The following is a 17,676-nucleotide window of genomic DNA, read 5'->3' on the forward strand; positions in this document are numbered from 1 at the left end:
CATGGACTGCAAGAAGATCAAACCTCTCTATTCTGAAGGAAATCAGCCCTGAGTGCTCACTGGAAGGACAGATCCTGAAGCTGAGACTCCAATACTTTGGCCACCTCATGAGAAGAGAAGACTCCCTGGAAAAGATCCTGATGTTGGGAAAGATGGAGGGCACAAGGAGAAGGGGACGACAGAGGATGAGATGGTTAGACAGTGATCTCGAAGCTACCAGCATGTGTTTTACCAAACTGCGGGAGGCAGTGGAAGACAGGAGTGCCTGGCGTGCTCTGGTCCATGGGGTCACGAAGAGTCGGACACAACTAAACGACTAAACAACAACAACAACAACAGCAGTGGAATTCCTGCACCAGGAAAGGGCTGGACTTGATGACTTTTGCGGTCCTTTGCAACTCTATGACTCCATGGTTTTACCCCACTTGTTGGCATAAATGAATTTGCGGTACAAAAGACAACGTAAGTCCTTTCCCCTTACGTTCAGAAAACTCAGCTTTTCCCAAACTGCCTCGTCTTCTTTTACGTGACTGAAAATGTCGACTTCCTGAATCTAATCGCTTTCATGTTGTGACAGACATTGAAACCGAAGCAGTGGCACCATCATCTTCATCATTATAATAATCACCACGCAATGTTTGTGTAGCACTCACAAGGTTCAAACCACTTTGCACATGCCTTATTTAGTTGTCATTCCAAGCTAAGTGCAATTCTATGATCACTTATCTGGAAAGGAGCCTCACTGAAAACAGTAAGAATTACCTGTGAGTAGACTTACAAAGGCTGGATCATTGAAAAGACTGGGTATTACCTCTGAATAAACTGACGGTCCTTTTCAGAAGATGGTATTAATCTGCATCAAATACAATCTATCAAACTGATGCATTTCTGCTGAAGTAACAAATGAAGTGTGCGTATGCATACAGGTGGTTACAACACGGTTTTTAAAACTTTAAAAATGGGGTTTGAAGAACAACACGTTTGTTTATTCTTTTACTATGTGAATTTATCTTAAACTCTGTTTGGAACTTGAGCAGGTTTCAAAAAGAAGTTAAATAAGGCTTTGTAGTTGGGCTATGCTGGACTCTTCTGTGATCATTCTGGGAGCTGTTCACATTTTGACTTTCTGAAGGAAGACCTGCTGTTTTAAATTTCCAGATTCTGTTTCTAGTCAATGGCTCAACCTTCTAAAAAATAAATAAAAATAATAATTCGCTGAGCCGTCACAACAGGTCATGCAAAAGGCATTTCTGCAGATAGTGATACTTCTGAGTGAAACAGCAAGCTATAATTTTGAAAGGAAATACTTTCTGGAAGTGGGGAAGGATGGCTGACCTGACACCGGCTTGTCCTTGACAATGCAGAGATTCCCAGCAACTTACTCCAATGTGTGGAAGAAAAATGGTAGGAAGGGCTGCTGAGAGAAAAAAATATCGCTAAACCCAAATGATGGAAACCATGGAGAGGGGGTGGAGGAAAACCCCAAGAGGTTTAAAATTTAGTGCCAGCCCCTCCACCTGCTTCGCAGAAGCAACCCACACCTGACCCGCGTGCTTGAGCAGATTCCTACTTCGTTTGATTCCAGCCTCTGTGCTGCTTTAGATATTATGCATTCCGCTTGGAGTCTTACACGCTCTAATATTTGACACTTCCATTATTCTCTGCTAGCTACCAAATGCTTCTTCTCCTATTTTAAAGCAGCAACTAAATTTAGAAGGCGGGGATCATTCTCTCACACAAATACACGTGACAAATACTCAAGGCTGTCGCAACAACCATGGCTGCAGCTTTAGGATTTGCGAGGGCTGGCATGGATTCAGGCAGGCTGAGGGCATGTAGCAGGTTGAACGGGGTTGTGTAAAGTACTGTTTGTGCCTTGAAATATGGTGTGTGTGTCCCCCAATCATTTGTAATCCTAAACACATTGACTAGGAAGTAATCCCAATTAGACACTATAAGGGATGGACAGACTTGTCAATTTCAGTTTTCTTGGTTTCTCTCATTTTTCCAGTTCAGTGTGGTTCATTATTATTACTTTTTAAGCCTCATAAAAATCTATTCACATTTTAGTACCGATTTCTTCCAATAAAACACATTTTTGCAGTTTTGCAGTTTTGACTAATAGTAAAAAAAATTGCTAGTAATTTCCCCTAATTTGATGCATATTTGTTATCTTCAATAATATATGCACCTCTGTGCACATTATTTGGCTGGGGAACAGCGTTTTAAAATTTGGAGATCTGTTTCAGTTCAGATAGTGTTTCACAATGTGCAGATTTGGTAGGTTCACCTTTAAGCTTGAATTGGGTAGTCTTTCTCACCCAATATGTAACATTGGCAAGCAGCCATCAGAAGGTGGCCAAGAAGACACTATATAAGACTGCTTCCTATGTTCCAGTTTTTTGTTTGAGACCTGCACCACAAAAGTCAGAGATGTATGAATTTCTAAGGATATCTCTGTTTCGGTTGACATATTGTTTCCGGAAGTGTGCGCCAAATTTCTCCTCCTTCCTTACACACTCTATCTTCTACTGCCAACCCATGTATTGATGGAAACAGGACAGTGTTCTAGACAGACCTCTGATGTGGTCTGGTAAGACAGCTCTTTTGCAAAAGTTCAGGGCTCTGAGTAGCAGCTGCAACCTACTTAGGAGAGCACCAACTCAGGCTGATCAGTCCTGGCCTGCACTGTTCCTTTGTACAGAATGGTACTGGTTTTTATTTTATTTTTTGCTTCATGTTGCCTGCTGTTAGAGCATCCACATCCTATAGTTCTCATTCTACCATGGAGGCCACTTGCTGAAAACATCTGAGTGCAAAACATGTCAGGGTTTTCAATGGAATGAAAGGAACTGGCAAACAAGAGCTTTCCTGAACAGGGAAAACAGCAGTTTTAGGTTGAAAGAACAGCGTGAAATCGGGCTGGAGAGTACGTCTTTACAAAGTGCATAGTAATTCCTGCTCTGCAGGGAAACTTGGGAACAATCGTTCTATGACTGAGGAAAGGTTACAGCATTTGGGGCTTTTTTAGTTTAGGAGAAAGTTGAGTAAGAGGGGACATCATAGAACTCAGTAAGGTTACTCATAGTGGGGGGAATGTCCCCACAAAGAGAATTTCCCCCATCTCCCTCATAATACAAGAACCCAATGGACCACCCAATGTCGATTTCCGCAATTCAGGATGGACCAGAGGAGCCAATTCTTTGCACTGTGCATCACTGAACTATGGGATTCATTTTCGAGAATGTGGTGATGGCCGCCAAGTCAGATGGCTTCAAAAGGGGTTTAGGCGAAGGTTTAAAGTTTACTGCATTAAAAGAAAATGTGATGAAAATGGTGTATAGATGGTATATCACTCCTGTCAAGCTAGCGAAAATGTATAAAACTAGTAATAAACTGGTGCTAAAATCGGCCTCTTGATGGTCCCACAACCCTCAGAAGCTTTGGTGGTGGTTGTGAGATGAGAGATGGCCTTCTCTGTGGTAGCCCCCCAAGTCTCCCCACAGAGGTACATCTGTCAACTTCAGCTTCTGGATAATGCTGAAGATGCACCTTCCCCCCTTGGCTTTTGACACTTGAGATGCCTATTTCTGTCCCAACTTATTTTTGTAATTCAAAGTTGTTTTAAACTGCTTTTAAAAAACATGTTGTGTTGTAATTTTTGCAACCCACCCTGGAACCTGAAGGTGCAGGGCGGGTAATAAATCATCATAATAATCCTGGCAATATAATATTAAAACTATTCCAAGCAGACCACTGATCTAGCAGGACACTTATAGTTTGACTGAAGCTTTAACAACTACTTCACAATGGTCCCCACTCCCTGATGCATAGCTCCAGCCTTAAGTGCATATATATATATATATATATATATATATATATATATATATATATGGGGCACAAATAGACAGCATGGTCCCCTTATCTGAACTAGGATCCAAAAGTGTGTGTGTGTATTTATTGATCTATTTGCTCCACACTGTAGGCTTGATTTAATGGGATCTTTGACCTGCAATAAAAGGCATGGGGAACCTGTTCAGATATTACTGGACTACATCTCCCATCAACCCTGACCATTGGCTATGCTTGCTGGGATGATGAGAGCTGGAGTCATACAATACCTGGAGGACCGTAGGATCCCAGCCCCAGTTCTGATGTATTTCGGAACTGCTACAAATCTCACCCCCCATTGATGCAATACAAGTCTCTTGTCATTTCCTCACATCATTCTTCCACAGTGCTTTCGTATATTTCCCCGCTGTCTGCCACCCTACAGATGTCACGCTTCCTTCAAAATACAGCCTCCCCTGGAAGCTGAAAGGGCACACGACATCAATCAAGCCCGGATTGCTCACTGCTGAAGGGTGTTCTTGAATGATGAACAGAACCTAGCAATTGCTAACATCACCTTTCAAGTCCTCCCTTTGACTTAAAGGGCAAAATGTTGATGGATTAATCTTTCCCCTCGCCTTCAGATGATGCTAAACTCATTGCACCGCTGGTAAAGGTAAGACAAAAGGAAGTGAGAATACTAGAGCAATGACTAAATCATTTTCTTTGGCTAGGAACTATTCCTGGATAGGGATAGGCTTGCCACTGCAACTCATGCATTGGTAAGCTCAAGACTGGACTACTGCAGTGTGTTTTACATGGAGCTGCCCTTAAGGCTGGTTCAGAAGATGCAGCTAGTGTAGAATGCAACTCTTAATTACACAGCTCTTAAAGTTGTTGCACTGGCTGCCAGTAAGGTACCGAATTTAGTATGAGTAAGGTGCCAGATTTAAGGTTTTGGTTCAAATCTATGAAAGCCTTAACAACTTGAGACTAGGTTACCTGAAGGAGGATAGCACTTCCCCCCTTACTGCCCTACTCGGTCTCTATGATTTCACGATGATGCTCTTCTTGGGGGTGTTGCCACCTATGGAGGTCATTTAGCAGCAGCTAGCAGGGGGAGAAGGGATGCGGGTGGCGCTGTGGGTTAAACCACAGAGCCTAGGACTTGCCGATCAGAAGGTCGGCGGTTCGAATCCCCGCGACGGGGTGAGCTCCCGTTGCTCTGTCCCTGCTCCTGCCAACCTAGCAGTTCGAAAGCACCTCAAAGTGCAAGTAGATAAATAGGTACCGCTCCGGCGGGAAGGTAAACGGCGTTTCCGTGAGCTGCTCTGGTTTGCCAGAAGCGGCTTAGTCATGCTGGCCCCATGACCCAGAAGCTGTACGCCGGCTCCCTTGGCCAATAAAGCAAGTTGAGTGCCGCAACCCCAGAGTCGGCCATGAGTGGACCTAATGGTCAGGGGTCCCTTTACCTTTACATTAGAAGGGGAGACTTTTCTGTGGTGGCACCATCTGCATGAAATCACTTCTCCTCTGAGCCTAGGGAGGCATCAACGTGTTGCCACTCACGAAAGGTGCTCAGAATGAACAAATTGGGGTTAACCAATTCACTGAATTAATGCAAAAGTATCTGAATTACACCTGAAAGTCGCTCCTATAATTCCTGAGTGGAACGTTGGGCAATTTTAAATGCAATTCAATTTTAATTTTAGTTCAGTTATGTATAGGGGTTTCACTGCACTTCACTCTGTTTTTGATTGTTGGCATTGCATTTATCATTTCTAAGTCTCTGTTGTTTAAGCCTAAATATCACAATTGCTGGGACGAATAAATAAAGCAATTGTTCACACTACACTGCATATGTGTTTTTATGTTTTCTCAGTCTTAAGCATATCTTATGCTTTTGCAGAATAGCTTGTATAATTCTGAACCACCCCCTTCAAGAAAGCAATGACTTTTGTGAATGAAATGCAACTTTGAAACTGCATGGAAGTAGTTCCTTGGAGGGGGTGAACTTGAACCTGAAATGCTTATTAAAAACATATTTACACTCCCAGGCATTTGTGGACACTTAAATCCCATGGGTTGGTTGTGGTGTGTGTGTGTGTGTGTGTGTGTGTCATTAACTGCATTTTATTTGTATTGCAGTTTTAATGCTTGATTACTGCATTTCAAAATTTGTTGTACATTGCCCTGAAACTCCATGTGAACAGCAGCATAAAAGTTTTAATAAGTGAAACAATCCTTTTAGAATCATGTACATTTTCAGAAATGGAAAAACACTTGTGCTTTTCATTCTAGTAGGTTGGTTCAGGGTGTGCAGTTGGAATTACAGATGCAGATTGTTGCTAGGGCTGGCCAAGGATGAAAATAATGAAATCTGCTCAGAACGAAGGTTTGTGATGCAGGTTCGGAGCACAAAAACAAGCCGAGGTGGTTAAAAAGGACAAGGCGGGAGGGAGAGGAGAGCATGCAAGGTTCAAAGGGCAGGTTGCTGGGAGATTGAGAACCGTGCCTGATGTCACAAAGCTGGAAAGGGCAGCCCAAAAGGATCGAGTGGTTGGAGAAACTCCTCTCTGCTGGAAAGCTCACAAGCGCTGGTGCCTTGTTAGTTTAGAGAGAAGGCAAGGAACAGGATACAAGGTGTATATAAAATGAAGCGGCTGGAAAAGAGTTTTGCTCCTTCTCAAACTGCTAGGAGCCGGGGTTATCCAGTGAAGCTGAAGTTGTGTGAGATTCGGGGCAGACAAAAGGACGTGCTCCTTCCCAGTTAAATTGCAGTGTTTGCTACCACAGAAGGGAGTGATGGCTGCTAGCTGTTGTTGTTTAGTCGTTTAGTCGTGTCCGACTCTTTGTGACCCCGTGGACCAGAGCACGCCAGGCACTCCTGTCTTCCACTGCCTCCCGCAGTTAGGTCAAACTCATGCTGGTAGCTTCGAGATCACTGTTTAACCATCTCATCCTCTGTCGTACCCTTCTCCTTGTGCCCTCAATCTTTCCCAACACCGGGGTCTTTTCCAGGGAGTCTTCTCTTCTCATGAGGTGGCCAAAGTACTGGAGCCTCAGCTTCAGGATCTGTCCTTCCAGTGAGCACTCAGGGCTGATTTCCTTCAGAATGGAGAGGTTTGATCTTCTTGCAGTCCATGGGACTCTCAAGAGTCTCCTCCAGCACCAGAATTCAAAAGCATCAATTCTTCGGTGATCAGCCTTCTTTATGGTCCAGCTCTCACTTCCATACATCACTACTGGGAAAACCACAGCTTTTACTATGCGGACCTTTGGTGGCAAGGTGATATCTCTGCTAGGATGGGTCAAATTCATGGAGGACAAAGCTACTCGTTGCAATGGCTACATTCTACATTGGCTACACGGTCGGAGGTATTGTGCCTCTGGATACCACTTGCTGTTGTCCTCAGGTCCTGCTTTTTTGCTTCCCACAGGCATCTGGTTAGCCCCAAGATGCTGGATTAGATGGGCTTTCAACCTGATCTAGCACGGCTCCTTTTAAGTCCTTGTGAGCAAAATACGCTAGACAGCATCCATTTCCAATGAAGTCCCCCTCCACTTTTAAAATAATTTTTATTTCCACATCTGTAGAAGGGTCATATTACCCTGGAGACACTACCTATTTGTTTGGATATTGAAACCTTGCACACCAATAATGAGGAAAGTGGAAACTGAAATGATCAGACAAGTGTGGTGCTATTAAATACACCGAATTAAAAGGCTTAATAGGTAGCTTCAAAGTGATAATTTCAGGTTTCCTTTCCCGCTTGATGAAATTACACCTGCTATTTATACCACTGGCTCTCAGCTTTCTTGCTCCTTCCTTAAAAAAAAAAAAATCATCATCTAGGGGCCAGAATATCTAATTGGATTGATATTATTATCTGTGCTTTCAAGTCACCTGGGAGCAGGGTAATCTTTTCTCACAGAATCCAGCATTTAAACATTTCTTGAACGTTTTGAACATGCCTAAATTGGGAAGGATGGGAAGCGTGTGCATAAGAAAGAGAACATCTTTTTTAAAAAGTGGTGAAGAGGACAAAAGGAATGAACAATGACATTTTCTGAAGGCAGAACTACAGATCCCTCCCTCCTTCTCTCGTTTTGCATTTCATTAGCAGGGCTTAACAGGTGGGGCCTGTAATGAAGTGTTGTGGCGTGTAAGACTCTTGTTCGGGATTACAGCCAGCCGTGCCATTTCCCAGAATCCTCTATTCTTCCCCACCTGCTCAGTTTTCCCCATTTTATGCCTCTTTCCATCCAGCTGTTGGGGGAGTTAGTGTGCTTTCAGAATCCTGCCTGATCAGGAACTCCTCTGAGAAAAAGGCAAGGAACGCTGCCAAGCAGGGGCGAATAACTTCTCCGGGGTGCCAATGTCTCTCTGAACTCTTCTGAACTCTTTCCCGAGACCTGCTTAGAGTCAGCAAGTTTGTGGCCTCATGTACCTTCAGATCATAGTAAAGGTAAAGGGAAGCCTGACCATTAGGTCCAGTCGTGACCAACTCTGGGGTTGTGCCGCTCATCTCGCTTTATTGGCCGAGGGAGCCGGCGTACAGCTTCCAGGTCATGTGGCCAGGATGACTAAGATGCTTCTGGCGAACCAGAGCAGCGCACAGAAATGCCATTTACCTTCCTGCTGGAGCGGTACCTATTTATCTACTTGCACTTTGACGTGCTTTCGAACTGCTAGGTTGGCAGGAGCAGGGACTGAGCAACGGGAGCTCACCCCATTGTGGGGATTCGAACCGCCAACCTTCTGATCAGCAAGTCCTAGGGTCTGTGGTTTAACCCACAGCGCCACCTGTGTCCCACCTTCAGATCATATCCTGGTCCAAAGCAACAAGTCTCTCTCCTTTCTCCTTGCATGTCACTGCCCTTGCATGCCATGTTCTCAGTCTCTGGGAGCTAAGCCTTAAGAGGAACGTTTAAGGGAGTTGGGTAGGTTTAGCCTTGGAGAAGACTGAGAAGTGATAAGAAAGCAATCTTCAAATATCTGAAGGGCTGTCATATGGAGGAAGCTTGTTTTCTGCTGCTCCAGAGAGAAGGACCCAAACCAATGGATTCAAATTCCGGCTAAAAATTATGAAGAATTTTCTGACCATAAGAGCTGTTTGAAAGTGGAACAGGTTCCCTCAGAAGGTGGCGGGCTCTCCTTCAATAGAGGTTTTTAAGTCATCTGCCAGGGATTCTTAAGCTGTGCTTCCTGCGCTGCTGCAGGTTGGTCTAGATGTCTCTTGGGGTTGCGTCCAACTCTGCAATTTTGTAATTCAGCTATTTTAACACATTACGTTTTGCACGTAGCCTGCAGATGCTCTTTTCCAATATGCAAACAGGTTGAATCGCCGATGAAGAGGCAATATGGGATTTGCAAAGGGTAAGGGCGACTCGGTTCCCCTGTGATGCTGTTTCCGAAATGTCACAACCAGTGATGAAATTAGCAGCAATAAGATTGATATTCCTCTAGTAACGAGGTGTAAGAAGAAGGATGCAGGAAATTAAAGGGTAATTAAATTCTCACCAGACTCTAGTTTGTGTGAGGCATCATTAGCAACCTGAACGATTTATTCCCCCTGGCTTTGACTATATACCAGAAACGGGAATTTAAGATGTCATTTGACTGAAGATTAGGTACCTGTTGAAGCCCAGAAAAAGGCCCACGGGATCAGAATGATCATTTAGAGTATGGGATGTTTAATGTCCTCTGTGCTATTTATCCCTTAACTGGCTTCCGTTATATAGGTTAAAGCAGGGATGCCCAACTTTTACATTCCGAGGGACCAGCCACTGATGCAAGGAGGTTGCCATATGAATGGGCATCACCATGTCAGGTCAACTTCTCCAACAGTGGGAGCCATCCAGCCATCTAAGGAACACTTAGCCACACATGCAACAGGGCAGGGGTGGCCCTCTTGATGTTGCAGGACTCCAATTCCCATCACCCCTGACCATTGGCCACACTGGTTGGGGCTAAAGGCAGCTGTAGTCCAGCAGCATTTGAAGGGCTGATGTCTCCCCATCTCTGCACTAGTAGATACTTACTTCATGAAAGAACAAACACAGGAGAGTCATTATTGATACACACAGAGAGATGGAGAGATGGAAAGAGACGGAGGGAGGGAGGAAAAGAGAGAGAAGGCCTTCTCCTGGCCCAAGACAAATACAAGACAAATACAAATAAATGTTACACCCACTACGTAGCTTCCTTTCAATAACAACTATAGGTAAACAAACAGTGTTGTTAGGCACTGAAGCCCATGGAAACACTATTTCCTAAGATATTAGCAGGTGACACAAATGTCAATCCTTCCTCTCTGCAGAATTGAAAATATGATTTTCTAGGTCAGTGCTGGTCCTTTGACCAGGTTACAATCTATAGGGAGAAGTGGATTTTATCATGCAAAGGGCATAAACCTCTTCAGAAATAATTTGCTGTGAGTGCCCACTATTACATTATTTGGTAATATGCAAGAGGCCACTTTGTACAATGTCAGCCACAACAGTAACAGTATAACAACACCCCCCCCCCCGATTTTATTTCCTATTTTATTTATTTCAGTCTTGCATTTTTGTTTGAATAATCATTTTGTAAACTTTAAAATACCACCGCAAGATACTGCTATGTTCAATTCCTGTCTGACACAAACTTTTACTGGAAGGGGAGGGCAGGTTTGGATTCCTATTGTGTAATGCAGGGGTGAGGATCTTCAAACTTGTGGACCAATGTTGGCTTGTTAGTGTGCCCAAGTTGTCTACATGACCGTTTGTCCTCCCAAACCACACCCACCTGTCTACCACCTGAAGCCACTGGGTTCAAATAAGAAGTTCAAAGAGCAGCATGAACCAGAGGTTTAAAGAGCAGTGTGGGGCTCTTTGCAAAAGGGTTTTCAAACAGCCCTGTGCTGTGCTTCAAAGTCCCAACAGTTGAGGGCTTCAAAGTGCAGCATCAACTGATGTCCCTATGATGCTCTCCTGACAAATTTTGCCCTCCAGGGGGAGGTGATAAGGACCTGGTTTAACAGCATGCTTAAATAAGACCACAGTCCCCAATGAGCAGATAAGCAGCCAGAAGGTGCTGATAAAAAGGAGAAGGTTGGAAGTATGATGATGCGCCACATGTTCGCAGCCATCTCCACACAATGCACTCCAAGCACTTCTCAGTAGTGGCGCCCGCCCTGTGGAACGCCCTTCCAGTAGATGTCAAAGCGCTAAACAACTACCTGACATTCAGAAGACATCTTAAGGCAGCCCTGTTCAGGGAAGTTTTTAACGTGTGATATTTTACTGTATTTTTGGTTTTTATGGAAGCCGCCCAGAGTGGCTGGGGAGGCCCAGCCAGATGGGCGGGGTATAAATAATAAATTATTATTATTATTATTATTATTATTATTATTATTATTATTATTACAAGTGCCCCAGGGAACAATCACACAGAGGATGTAATATGTGACATTGGCTACAGTGACTCTGAAAAGTGCCGATACATTTGTAGAAATCAAATTGCTGTGGTTGAGCACGGCTATGGCTTATGCCCTCCATGCAAATGTAGGCATGTGCAACTGAGCATCACATAGAGGTCAGTTTGTCCATATGAGCTCACCACCTTGAAGCAGTGTATGCAATGTTTGAATGTCGCTTGTCCTAGAGCACACAATAAGCTACACTCCAACAGACTAGAAGCCCTCTAAGAATTTACTGAGTAGTCTTGAATCAATTATGTATCCTTCTTGCCAAGACCTCTCAAGTCTTGAAAGACCTACGTTGGCTCCCAGTACGATTCCAAGCACAATTCAAAGTATTGGTGCTGACCTTTAAAGCCCAAAATGGCCTTGGTCCAGTATATCTGAAGGAGCGTCTCCACCCCCATCGTTCTGCCCAGACACTGAGGTCCAGTGCCGAGGGCCTTCTGGCGGTTCCTTCATTGCGAGAAGCCAAATTACAGGGAACCAGGCAGAGGGCCTTCTCGGTAGTGGCGCCCACCCTGTGGAATGCCCTCCCACCAGATGTCAAAGAGAACAACAACTACCAAACTTTTAGAAGACATCTGAAGGCAGCCCTGTTTAGGGAAGCTTTTAATGTATTGATGATGTATTACTGTATTTTAACATTTGATTGGAAGCCCCCCAGAGTGGCTGGGGAAGCCCAGCCAGATGGGTGGGGTATAAATAATAAATTATTATTATTATTATTATTATTATTATTATTATTATTATTATTATTGCCATGGACTGACTTCTGTAATGTAGTTTATGTGGAGCTGCCCTTGACGGTTCAGAAGCTGTAGCTGGTACAGAAAGCCGCAGCCTGTTGGTGGGAGCCAGCAGGGGGAAATCATATACAAAACCAAATTTGCACTGACTGCACTGGCTGCTTGTGAGATTCCATATCCAATTCAAGATGCCACTTTGTACTTTTAAAGCCTTTCATGGACAAGCACTGCAATGCCTTGGAGAGAGCCTCTGCCCAAACACATTTGCAATTTAAGAAGACGGAGAGCCCCACTTCGCAATGCTTCCATTTGGGGAATGAGCTTGTCATATCTAGGGATGAGTGCTTTCTTGATGTTTATCCTAGTTCTGTGGAATGACCTCTCCCAAGAGGTTTGCTTCTGTCTTTTTACATTTCATTTTCAGGTGCTTAAGTAAAGCTGAAATGGCACATTATTCAAAAACATGTGATTCTTTCAGCTGCATTTATTTAACCCAGAGCAGCCTAAATAGGTTGCAAGTTGAGGCAGAAGAAAAGCATGCAGAGATGGGATCCTTAAAGGCAGTGGCGGCTGGTACTCATAGGGCAGGATTGGTGACGCCAGAGCCAATGACAGGCACAGGTAACAAATTCTAATTTTGTCCCTCTTTGAATTTTACAAAGGCCTCTCAGAGGACACTTTGCCTGGGCTTCCTCAAATCCAGAGCTGGCTCTAGAGGAGAGGCTGCTTTATAAATCTTCACTTTGCCCCAGCCAGCAGCACTTTTACACTTGGGGTGGGGGGATACAGGAATGTAGACCCTGTTCCTACTCTACCCTCACAGGTGAAAAAAAAGCAATTTGCAGAAAGTGATTCTGAGCTGGAAAGTGACTGGAGAGGAAAGGTTCTAAGTCATAGAGGCTGGTCCGTTAGGATGAATGGGACACTTCATATTTGCAGCCAGTTCTGGAGGGGGAACCTTAATCTCACTGTTGCCTTTGTAAGTGGGCCTCAAGAGGCTCACCTGGCTCTGGTGAGCTGGCTCTATCCACCATTTAAATCTCCCACAATTACACAGAGCAATGTTAGGTCAGGGGCATTGTGGGAAATTAAGACGGTGGCTTGATGCAGAGACTGACATTGCTTGGGATGCCAGGAGAGAGAGAGAGAGAAAATTACTGGGAATTCGGAGTAGTTCCTTTCTAAACAACAGGGGCCATGGCAGCTGACCAAGGTGCTGAAATTGCTTTCCACAATCACCTATTTTCTGCTCAGACACAGCCTTCCTAGGGCTGAAACAATGGCAACAACAAAAAGAGAGAATCACAGAACTCTGCTTGACATGGAGTTAGAACTTAAAGCTCGTCTATTTAGGAAAAAGCTTTTACAAGGACCTGTGGCTGGTGGTTAGTTAATACTGCTGGCTTTCTAACGGATGCACTTTGATTGTTGCTTTCTTTTATGTCTGTGTCTATTTTGTATATTTTTGTGTGGGGGAAAGATGTACTGAGTAATTCTAGGAAGCACAGAACAGGCATGTTTTAAATCAGGGATGGGGAACCTCTGGCCCCACAGATGTTTCTGACCTGCAACTCCCATCATCCCTTGCCACAAACCATACTGGCAGGGGGCTGATGGGAGATGCAGTCCAACCGCATCTGTAGAATCACAACTTCCCCATCCTCGATTTAAGAAAAAACAGTGCAAGGCAGCTAGCGTGCTGTTGGTGCTAAAATGAACAGAAACCAAAGTGTTATTGGCCTAGTATGATCCTAAAACAGAAATAGTTAATTCTTCATCTTTTCTGTGTTGCAATATTACTTTCTTGTTTCTTTTTCTTTTTAAAAAAACTATTTTCTTTCACTGTAAAATAACATCATAGTTTAAACATTTCCATTTCGCTCTCTCATTTTATTCATTGTGTGACCTGTTCCTGCTTAACTTTCGTGCTGTTCAGATGTTCTACTAAGTGTGCATAGCTGTAAGAATTAAATCTCTGCAGGGTTAGTTTCACTTTCACATACCCCTTTTGCATCGATCACGCCAGGTTTTGAGTTAAACTTCACCGTCTTTAAACGCGCTCTCTCTTTTCTTTCGACCCTGGAAAGAGAGGGAGAAGGAAGAGATAGGTAAAAAGCAAACAAAAACCTATTTAAATCACACCATGCCATTCTTGCACCAACCTGAGAACTCAAATCTTGAACCTTCAAGGCACTTTAATATTTGCGTATATAAAAGGAAAAATATTGCCATACCTGCATGGCAGATTCCTAAGTCACCTCTATCCAACACAGAGGATACACAACCTATATCTATATATACAGATCTATATATGAAAAATGGCACAAGGAGAAGGGGACGACAGAGGACGAGATGGTTGGATGGTGTTCTCGAAGCTACAAACATGAGTCTGACCAAACTGCGGGAGGCAGTGGAAGACAGAAGTGCTGGCGTGCTCTGGTCCATGGGGTCACGAAGAGTCGGACACGACTAAACGACTAAACAACAACAATATATGAATAACACTGTTCATTTTGGTTTGTCTCATTTTCTTAGTTTAAGTCTTAGGTTTAGTTAGCCCCATTTTCCCCATTTGTTTGTGGTTTTTTAAAAAAAAGAAAATTCTGACAAAACTGCTTATCTTTTTAGTACATATTATTCCTAACATGCATTTTTTTTGTCTAATAGAAACATTTTCTGCAAACCATTTCCTTTGATAATTTTGCACATCCAGAGATGCGCAAATTTCAAATGAGAGTTGAGTTTTGGTTTGCATATTGGCTATTTATTTATTTTTGTCCACGGAAGGAAGTTTAAAACCACGATGGGTTAATTTTTGTAGAGGAAAATGATCTGGAGAACATCCCCTTCAACAAGCAATAAAACAAATGCTTCTATTTCGATGTTACTAGGGTGTTTTTTAAAAAAACACTGCCAGCTGCAATGCACTAAACTCAGGTTACTATAGATACAGATGAACTTTGGAATAAATGATCCTCCCCATGAAAAAAAGCAGTATTTACACATGGAAAAGGATGAAATGTGACTTTCATATTTGATGTGTGATCTTCGAGCCACAGGAAAAACTGTTAATTTTCAATCTGCAGATGAAACTCTGTATTAGAAGGGAAGGGGGCACTGAGAGGGAATGAAGACTTGAGGCTGTGTAATCTCCTAAATGGAAAAAAGCAGTGCCTACTGAGAAAAAGAAGTAGCTCACAGCTAAATACAGCTTTTTAATTATTATTACAGGCTAATGCTAATTTTCTCTCTCTGCTACCCTCTCAAGCTGCTTCATTTTATTTTGAAACGTGTTCCATGCCTACAGTGTTTGATAACTGCTTTGGAATAAGCTTCCAGGTTAAGGTAACCCTGCCAGGTTCAAGGAAAGGGTGCCAACTTTTTGCATTGGAAATGTTATTTGTTTCCTGTTCAAAGCTAGCTGTTGCAGCAGCTCTTATGACCTGGCAATAGAGAAGGGTTAGCTCTCTCAAGCTCACTGTTGATAGACCTAGAACCCTTCTTCTGTGCACACTTCCTCTGAGCACACTGGGAGTGGCTGCCAGGACCATATAACACTGGTCCTAAAAAATATTCACTGGCTCCCTATATGTTTCCAAGCACAATTCAAAGTGTTGGTGCTGACCTTTAAAGCCCTAAATGGCCTCAGCCCAGTATACCTGAAGGAGCGTCTCCACCCCCATCGTTCAGCCCGGACACTGAGGTCGACCTCCCAGGGTCTTCTGGCGGATCCCTCACTGAGAGAAGTGAAATTGCAGGCAGAGGGCCTTCTCGGTGGTGGCACCCACCCTGTGGAACGCCCTCCCTTCAGATGTCAAGGAGATAAAGAACTACACAACTTTTAGAAGACATCTGAAGGCAACCCTGTATCAGGAACTTTTTAAATGTTGACATTTTTTTATATGTGCTGGAGGCTGCCCAGAGTGGGGAAACCCGACCAGATGGGCAGGGTATAAATAATAATAAAATTGCTGTTTTAATGGGCTTGTTTATTATATATTTTAATTATGGATGTTTTAATATAGTTGCTTTACTCGGTATTTTAATTCTGGATAGCTGCATTTTAAAGATTGGATTGAAGACTGAAACAAACTCGCAACATATGAACAACTTGCATATAAACACAGACTTGCCATGGACAAATTCAATGATACTTGGAATCCATTCTTACAAATATTGTAATAGATTAAGATTTGGTACAATCAAAGTACAATAACAACCTTGTAAAATATTCCCCCGCCCTTTGTTTTCCTTCTGCACAGGTTCTGTTTCTCTTTCTTTTTTCCTCTTTTTGGTTTGTGTCTCACCATGTTTGGTGCACATACAGTTATGTCCATTTTGAACTTTCAATAATTTACAATGTTACAAAAAAGAAAGAAAGATTGGATCCCCCCCCCCGTTATTTTCCGGTTGGCTTTTATTTGCATGTGAACCACCTTGATATTTCGTCTTGAAATGAAAGACAGTCTAAATTCTTTCAATATTACTACTACTAGCAGTAGTGGTGTTGGAGGTGTTGCTTAGCAACCAGCTTTTGCCAGGTAATACACACTCTAATTGGCTGTGTCATTCTGAGGGAGTTTTCTCCTGTATTTTTGGTTGCATGTATCCCTGCTATGGACTAGGCCTCAGCTATGAAGAAAGACATAAACATCTCTGTTTATTTTTCCTCAAGTTATAAGCTTTTCATGTTCAATTCACTCAATAAAGAATTATCAGAATTTCTTCTCTCCATGTGTGTTATTTAAGTGACTTTGCTATCAAAGGGCAATGTGAGAAATTTAAAACAATGGGCAGCTCCTAGACTCAGCTTCACACCATGGCAGCCCAGATGGGTCCTTTAGGGATTGGTAGGACTGTAACACCTACCCAGGGATGCTGAATGTTGACTTGCAGGTTATGCTTCTAACATACTCGCTTCTAGATGTACCAAGTTTTAAAAGCCTTGTTATTTTCCTCCTCTCTTTTTAAATGCCAGAAGTACACAGAGGGAAATGTCCTTTATAAATAATTTTCAAGGGCAAGGAACCAGCAGCTCTGCCCACTGCAAAAACCCCTCTGGACACAGAAGTCATGTTACATCTTGTTATTCTGCCTGGATTGTCAGGAGGACATGTTTATCCACTCGACTGGGTTTTCCTTTTAGATAGTAAATGCAAAGCAAAATACTTTTTTTCAGCATCCCTCAAGATTTTAATCCTAGCTCTTTAACATACGAATGGGTTTGTTAGCTTTATCTGAAGTGAGTGCTTTTAGCAGGCTTCCAAACTCAAAGGGAAAAGATAAAGATATGATATAAAATTGATATGCACAAATGCATAGCTTTCTTCATTTCTGTTTCTCCCTCTTGGAAATAGGAGGAATGCCCTCAGTTGACATAATGATGTCTAAGAAAGAAAGAAAAACACACCCTACTCTTTGCAAACATCTCTGAATGTTATTTTCCTCTTACAGTGGGAATTGTTTTATCCCATGATGACCTTGGTTATATTTTAACTCAGATTTGCTTTTTGGAAAGACATAATTAACTGACCTGATTTCAGAATGGATGCATACTTAGTTCTATGTATAAGTTTATAAACCTTTGAGTAAAGTTTGAAGAAGCTCCCACCATCATTTTATCATAGTGCTAT

At 42.9% G+C, this 17,676-nt stretch overlaps 1 protein-coding gene across 28 annotated transcripts in view; it reads right to left on the reverse strand.

Moving 5' to 3' along the window:
• DLG2 (discs large MAGUK scaffold protein 2) overlaps positions 1 to 17,676 on the reverse strand; it is an 891,570-nt gene that overhangs the window by 30,212 nt on the left and 843,682 nt on the right. For all 28 annotated transcript variants that reach the window (XM_053385482.1, XM_053385478.1, XM_053385484.1 and 25 more), the window contains one exon: positions 14,047 to 14,122. In XM_053385482.1, the coding sequence (XP_053241457.1) occupies positions 14,047 to 14,122 (76 nt within the window). The remainder of the gene's footprint in view (positions 1 to 14,046; positions 14,123 to 17,676) is intronic.

This window comes from Podarcis raffonei, chromosome 4, assembly GCF_027172205.1.
Source record: "Podarcis raffonei isolate rPodRaf1 chromosome 4, rPodRaf1.pri, whole genome shotgun sequence".
Classification (NCBI taxonomy): domain Eukaryota; kingdom Metazoa; phylum Chordata; class Lepidosauria; order Squamata; family Lacertidae; genus Podarcis; species Podarcis raffonei.